Source organism: Ictalurus punctatus, chromosome 27, assembly GCF_001660625.3.
Source record: "Ictalurus punctatus breed USDA103 chromosome 27, Coco_2.0, whole genome shotgun sequence".
Lineage (NCBI taxonomy): Eukaryota > Metazoa > Chordata > Actinopteri > Siluriformes > Ictaluridae > Ictalurus > Ictalurus punctatus.
Genome location: NC_030442.2, coordinates 17,432,501 through 17,440,000, shown reverse-complemented (window position 1 = coordinate 17,440,000; position 7,500 = coordinate 17,432,501). Strand labels below are relative to the sequence as shown.

The 7,500-nt window shown below is 40.5% G+C and overlaps 1 protein-coding gene across 6 annotated transcripts in view; it reads left to right on the top strand.

Moving 5' to 3' along the window:
* Positions 1 to 7,500, top strand: part of LOC108262139 (uncharacterized) — a 15,914-nt gene that overhangs the window by 4,056 nt on the left and 4,358 nt on the right. The window contains exons 1-2 of one of the 6 annotated variants that reach the window (XM_053676542.1): positions 6,391 to 6,537; positions 7,242 to 7,375. The exons of 3 other annotated variants lie outside the window; for them this stretch is intronic. In XM_053676542.1, coding sequence (XP_053532517.1) covers positions 7,366 to 7,375 — 10 coding nt within the window. In that variant the 5' untranslated portion in view covers positions 6,391 to 6,537; positions 7,242 to 7,365. Of the gene's footprint in view, positions 1 to 465; positions 2,918 to 6,390; positions 6,538 to 7,241; positions 7,376 to 7,500 lie in introns of those variants that run through there. 2 more of the 6 variants (XM_053676543.1, XM_053676547.1) reach the window with 2 other exon arrangements.

Below are 7,500 nucleotides of genomic sequence, written 5' to 3'. Positions count from 1 at the left end.
ATATATATATATATATATATATATATATATATATATATATATATATATATATATATATATATCATACAGTGGTGAATAAAATAATAAATAAGCTCGACATGTTACGGAGAAACCCCAAACCATGTACAGCTATGTTGTCTAGCTAATGAGCTAGTGTGCTGTTTAGTTAGCAAACTGAAACACACCATGCAAGGTCTCCCAGTCCATCTCTCAATACACCTGAACACCTGAACCCTGTATTAAATGTCCTTGCTGGCTCGGCAACTGCTCATATTGCAGTTTAGTGAACTGCAATATGCTGAACAGAAAACACACAGGCTCTACCGCCACCTTCTGGTCAGAAACTACTCTGGTTTAAAATGATCATTTCAATGTATTTTACATGTGCAGTGTGTTTTTATATAAAGGAATAAAGGTTTGCAGTGGATTTTGTGTTTCATTGTGTTTTCTTTTTTTTTCCAACAGCTTATACCAGTTCATCCACGGCCATCCCGAAGACGTTGCATCTGTTTGGGTGTCTCTGCTTTTGTTGTTGTTGTTATTGTTCTAGTTATTCTCTTTCTCATTCTGAACAGTGACGGACATGGTGACACTCAAACTACGGTGATACCTCCTATAACTGTAGCTACACATCAGCCTAACATAACTGTAGCTACACAGCAGCGTAAGAAACGATCCCTTCAGAGAGGCCGAGGCTAATTCATTAGTTTGGTGAACACCCAAGACTGTTGGGTTCGAGATGAAAAGATGGAGATGAAACGAGAGTTTAGGATTTCAGCTTTTATTTCCTGGTGTTTACATCTAGACGTGTTAAACATAAAACATACAACCTTTTGTATCAGACCACCCACTTTTTAGGTGAGCAAAAGTATAGGAACAGATAAGTCTTGAAGTAAATGAAAGTAAATAACACTTAACATTCGGCTGCGTGTCCCTTGCTTGAAAAAACTCATCAAACTGCATCAATCCTGTGACTCACTGACACTTGTGTTGCTTCTCCAGGTTTTTACTGCAGCTTCGTTCAGTAGTTGTGTGTTTCGGGGGTTTCTCCCTTCAGTCTCCTCTTCAGGAGGTGAAATGATCAGTTGGGTGAAGGTCTGGTGATGGACTTGTCCAGTCTAAAACCTTCCACTTTCCCCCTGATGAAGTCCTGTGTTGAGGTGGAAGTGTGTTTTGGATCGTTGTCTCGCTGCATGATGAAGTTCCTCTGATTCATTCGGATGGATTTCTCTGTAAATCTGCAGACAGAACGTTCCTGTACAGTTCTGAATTCATTCTGCTGCTCCATCATGAGTTCATCATCAATAAAGATCAGTGAGAATGTTCCAGAAGCAGCCATGCAAGCCCAAGCCATGACGCTACCTCCACCATGTTCCACAGATCAGCTCGTATGTTCTGGATCATGAGCAGATCCTTTCTTTCTCCACACTTTGGACTTTCCATCACTTTGGTAGAGGTTCGTCTTGTTCCAGAACTTTTGTGGATCATCTCTGTATTTCTTTGCCAATTCCAATTTGACTTTCTGACTCGTACTGCTGATGACTGGTTTGCATCTTGTGGTACGGCCTCGATATTTCTGCTCTCGAAGACTTCTTCAAACGGTGGCTTGTGATGCCTTCAATTCTGCCCTGTGGAGCTTGTTGGTGATGTCACTGACAGTTGTTGTTGGGTTTGTCTTCACAGCTCTCTGTCATCACCTGCTGTTGTTTTCCTTGACTGACCCGTTCGGTGTCTGTTCCTCAGTACACCAGCTGTTTCTTTCATTTTCATGACATTCCAAATTGTTGTATTGGCTTTACCCAGTGTTTCTGCAAAGGCTTTGATTGATTTTCCCTCTTTCCCAGCTTCAAAATGGCTCGCTTTTCTCCCCTAGACAGCTCTCCGATCTTCATGTTGGCTTATCCTTTATAACAACATATGCAGTCTTCACAGGTGAAACTGACGAGTAGATGTTCAGAGCTATTTATTGTTTAAACAGTCGATCTAACAGGACACACCTGGGGAACAAGAAACACCCGTCAGTCACGTGTTCCAATGTTTTTGCTCCCTTACAAATTGGGTGGTCTGATACAAACTGTGCTATGTTCTGTATCTATATATAAATACCAGGAAATAAAAGCTGAAATTCTAAACTCTCTTCTCATATTCATCTTTTAATCTCAAAACCAAATGTCTTCACTCTACAGCAAAAAAAAATGAACTGGCTTCGCCGTTCCAATATTTTTGGAGGGGGACTGTAACTGTGACTATACAGCAGCTTAATATAATGGTAATAAACATTAACTTAACGTACTGGCGAATAAACAGCGGCCTAATATAACTCTAATTATACAGCAGCCTGACATAATGGCAACAAAATAGCAACGTAATCTAACTATAACTGCACAACAAACATAAAATAAACACTAATCTTTCTTCTAAATACTTTTTAAAATTTCATCAATTCTTTTGAATCAGCTTCATTTTCATTACAGTTAGAACTTTTCCTTTCAAACCTGTTGTGAGTATTTTGACATCAATCATTATGCAATCATCGTAACATATACTTTATATACATATAAAGGATTCTTTGATTAATAAAGGTTTCATGTAGAACCTTACAACAGAGATTTTCTGTTTCTGAGAGGGTTCTAGGTTGAACCACTGTTAGGGTGTAGTAAATGAAGAATTGCTTACGCAAAACTAGTATGACTTGATATTACCTTGTAATTGTTCATAAGTTTAAGATTACCTCCACTATATTTAATGTTACTCCACTATATTTTGTAGTTTCTATATTTAATGCTTATTAAATGCACAGAACATTAAAATCGGAAACGAAGTCTGACAAGAATGTAACAGAATATAACAAGACTGAATCTGTGTGTAAAGACTTCATGAATGTTTGTTTCTAATCAATAAAATTCTCATACGCTTATGCTAAATGGTAATGTGATGTTTGTGAAAACTAAACTAATACCACAAGACACAAAAACAAAAAATCACAACTTGAGTGCTTACAATTTCCTCGGGGATGGTGTTCTAGCATTCAATATGGTCTCTACAACCTCACTTGCGAGACCAGAATCTATGAGCTGGTGCCCCTCAGGGGCCAGACCCACGGTTTCCATAGTTCTGGCTGAGGGTCTTAAATCAGCCCTCCAGCTTGAGACAAAATCTCCCAAGGAGTGCCGTCTAGCAGGGATATTATCTCCGAGAACCATATTCGAGCTGGCCGATAAGGTACTACTAGCAGCAGACATAGACGGTCTTGGCGAACTCTCGCCAGAACTTGTGGGAGCAGAGCAACTGGGGGAAAAGAGTACAGACGTGATCTCGGCCACGTGTGCACAATGGCGTCCAGCCCCAGTGGTGCGGGAGGACTGAGGGCGAACCTCAGCGGGCAGTATGTTGTCTCCTCTGAGGCGAACACACCCACTTCCTCTTGGCCGAACACATCCAGTTGTGGATGGAGCCTCCAATCCCTGGGCCTCAGCCCTTCCTCAACAGGATGTCTGCCCTCACATTGTACATTGCACTCACTGACAAAAACTTTCCCTCTGCCCAGAGAATAATTGGTTGCGCCTGCCTGAACAGGGGGCATGAACGTAATCACCCCTGGTGGTTGATATATGAGACCACCGCTGTATTGTCTGTCACAACTAACACATAGGCCTTGCCCCCCAACACTGAGGTGGCCTCACATGGCTTGGATAGCAAAGTTGACCACCCTAAATTACCTGATGGAGAGAAGTATCTCGCAAGTGCCCCCTCCACCTTTGGCATAGCTCAACAGCCGTGCCGTTCATTCCCGATGATGGCTGAATAATCCGACGCCGTGGGGTTATAAATACAGCTAGTGTATGGTTTTCCCCAGAAGTGTGATATTTCATCATGCACTTCTGGAAAAAAATGGGTTTTCTGCGGTGTGAGGGAGATTTAATTTTCACTGGCTGAGAAAATGCTCATCCAGCCTGCTCCAAGCCACTTCGTCTTCCCTGGGCCAGTCTAGATGTAGTTTTTAAACTGCTTCAGTAATCTCTTGATGCAAGCTTGATGCAGTTATTGCAAGCAATGGATATGCAACTAAATATTAAGTGTTATTTACTTTAATTAACTTTAAAACTATCTGTTCCTATACTGTTGCTGTATACTGTATAAGTGTTAACACTGGAGACTCCTCCCAAAAACGCTAAGTAAATGTCTCTTTATTATTCGTATATTAAACATAGCATGTTTATTATTTGGTTTAGATTATGTCTAAGACCCTGTGAATTAGGAATAAAATGAATATAAACCTGTGATTTGCAGCTGCACTACTATTAGAGCTGCTAACAGCTAATTAATCAGCCCCTTCTGGCCAGATTTGAAAATCCAACGCCGATGTGGTATAAGGATCTATAATCACTCCCATTTCAACAAGACATGGTGGAGGCACTGCAGCAGTATCTCTTACAATAAGCTCGAAATAAAGCAGACTAGTAACCATATGAAATGCAATGCTTATGTAACATCGTGCACATAATCGAAACAGTGCATGACAGCAGTGCACGTCCTGGTATCGGTTAAATATCGAAGCTTGTGAAAGTTTAACTGTCACTGAGCACTGCAGTGAAAATGTCACTGTACTGCAAGCTTTATTTCATCATATACAGTGATAACATTGTTCTAACTCACCCTTAGGAGAAGAGGTGAATTAAGGCAAAACGTTCATCTACTCCACGTACTGTACTTTCACCTCATATTCAGGAGTAGAGGACTGTAACAGCTGTAACAGCTGTAAATTCACGCTTACACTTTAGGGTTCCTACAAATGCACGATTTAACAGAGAGTCAGAGAACATTTAGCAGTCATCCTGTCTCTCTCCACCTGTCTCACACCGATCCTCGACAGTGTACACAACAATCCTGGGCTTTAATTTGACTTCAAAATGCCTTCCACATGCCTAATGAAGTTGTGTAGACATTGCTGCTGAAATTAAATAAAATTAAATAAAATAATTCTAAAATGTATCATTTTAAAGCATGTTCATTTTTATTTACTAGATGTTAAATATTATGATTAAAATAAAGCTATACACAATGTCCAAGCATGCACATGAAAAACAACAACAACAGCTGAACAAACGTGAGACGTGAGATCTGTTTTAGAATACGAAACCGAGAAAGTAAACACACACACTTGGTTAAATCTTCTGTTTTCTGTGTCTCTGTATTAACAGATCGGTTACTGACAGTTTACAGAAACGGTTGCTGTGCTCGGAGATTTTAAAACATGGCTGCACATTTTTACGCATTTTCACGTAATCACTTTTAAGACTTTACATTCTACTTCAGTTCCATTCGTTTTTACAGACATTACACGATATTAAATGGATAAAAGTATGCATGTTTGCATGCGGACAAGGCCGAATTGATTCCTTGGTTATGCGCCGTGCTGAGCATCTTTCTTTTTTACTTTGTTCTGCCAGAAGGGTGCAGCTTCTTCAACTTCTTAATTTTGGTGATATTTCTGATGATCATATCTGGGTCCCTGAGGTACTACAGCAAGTATCTCAAAAATAGCAAATACCACCTTGGGAAGTGGACTCCTTGGATTTTTACTGGTATGAACGTTGTCCTCATGCTTGTCACATAGTCCCTCCGAGGAGTCTGTGCATGAGTTGAATAATGCCACTGAACACAGTTAAAACATGTGATACGGATAATATTGCTTTGCCTGATATTGTGGTATGTGGTTTAGAAAACTTGTTAATATTAAATAAACACTTCTCTGTTCAATGATAAACTATAGGCATGGGGACAAAAATATGTTCATTTGTGGTTTTGTTAAAAGTTCAAATTAAAAGAAGTGAATTCAGGATTAATAGAACGATTAATTTAAGATTAAATTAAAAATAAACTATACCCGCAAATCAACACGTGTGTCACGATTCCCCCTTGAAGCAGCGTGCTCTAAGCGCGAATGCGCGAGCACCTGCTTTTCCGCTGTCAACCGTAGTGACAGTGGGACACGTGTGGTTTGTTTATGTTTGTCATGTCTCCTCCCTGTTCCGTCATTGGCTGGGAATTCATGCGGGTCTGTATTGCTCCCAGCTGATAGCAGTTTACACGCTAATCATGTCCGCATTTATACCGCGCGCTTCCCAGCACACAACGCGGAAGGTTAATGAGTCGTAAGTAAACGGTTCGCGTTCGCGTTCGCGTTCGCGTTCGCGTTCGCGTTCGCGTTCGCGTTCGCGTTCGCGTTCGCGTTCGCGTTCGCGTTCGCGTTCGCGTTCGCGTTCGCGTTCGCGTTCGCGTTCGCGTTCGCGTGACTTTCCGCTTCCAGTCCCTCGTTCTAGTTCGTGTCTTGTTTTGGTTATCGACCTAGATTCCTGCCTAGTCCCGTGTATACCTGTTTGCCAATCGCCAGACCTCTTGCCTGTTTATGAATTACGTCTTGGATCACGTTTTGGATTTGTCTGCCTGCCTGTCTCTTTAAATAAACAACTGTTATCCTGCACTTGCATCCGCCTTATCTCTGCTTCGTATCTCTGCTACGATGTGTGACAACGTGTATGTATGAATTTGACATTTTCCTGCATTTATGAGGGATCGAGTGAACATTCGTGTATTCTTCAGGAGCGTATATCTTCTAAAAGGCATTTCAACCTAATGCAAATTTCCTTTTATTTTACTTAGCTTTATTTTATTTTACCTAATTAACATTGTTATTATTTAGCATGTAAACTGTATAGTTGTTTGTTGTTGTTGTTGTTTTTTTTTAAATAGACTTCATTGACCATCAGAGAAATCCTCCAAACATGTTCTTCAGTTAAATATCTGCTCCTCGTTAAATATACACACACAAGTAGGTAAAGACACACACTTCTGAGTGGTGAGAGGCGGTCACTGAGGCCAATGTTCACAACGCTACAGGAATGAAGAACGAGTCTGGTACTGAGTACTTCACCCTGTCACTGTTCCACTAAAGCATTACAGTCCACGTCTCCTGACGTTTTCAGAAATAAAACTGAAATGACTGAAAAGTCTCACTGGCAAAACACAAGATCCCAAGAGTGCTGCTTGTATAAAGTGCATCATTTTATATTTTACTGTATAAAATATACAGTGATCAACTAAAAGAGAATATAAATCAACTTCAGGGTGATAACAGTGACTCCACAGTCGGTTTTATGCATTACACATTCATGTTCACACTGTAAACATTCTGTGCAGTGGTGTATTTATAGACGCTTCATTTGTTCATTGTTTCCCAGAAACGCAGCCTGAGCCCTAAAAGTGAAAGTAAAAGTACCAGATAAAAAACAAGCTGTGGTTTGCACTTTGTCCACCAACGAATTCAGTCCAGAGCGTGTAACTCGGCTGAGATCCCCCTTCAAAATGACCCAAGGTATGTGTTCTTGATAAAATCTTATTGCATGATATTATGTGATATTGTGCTGATCCTGTTGAACCATTTGCTCTGTGAATGCGACTTGAGAAATTGAAGCATTTGCATGTTTTCAGCCCATTCCA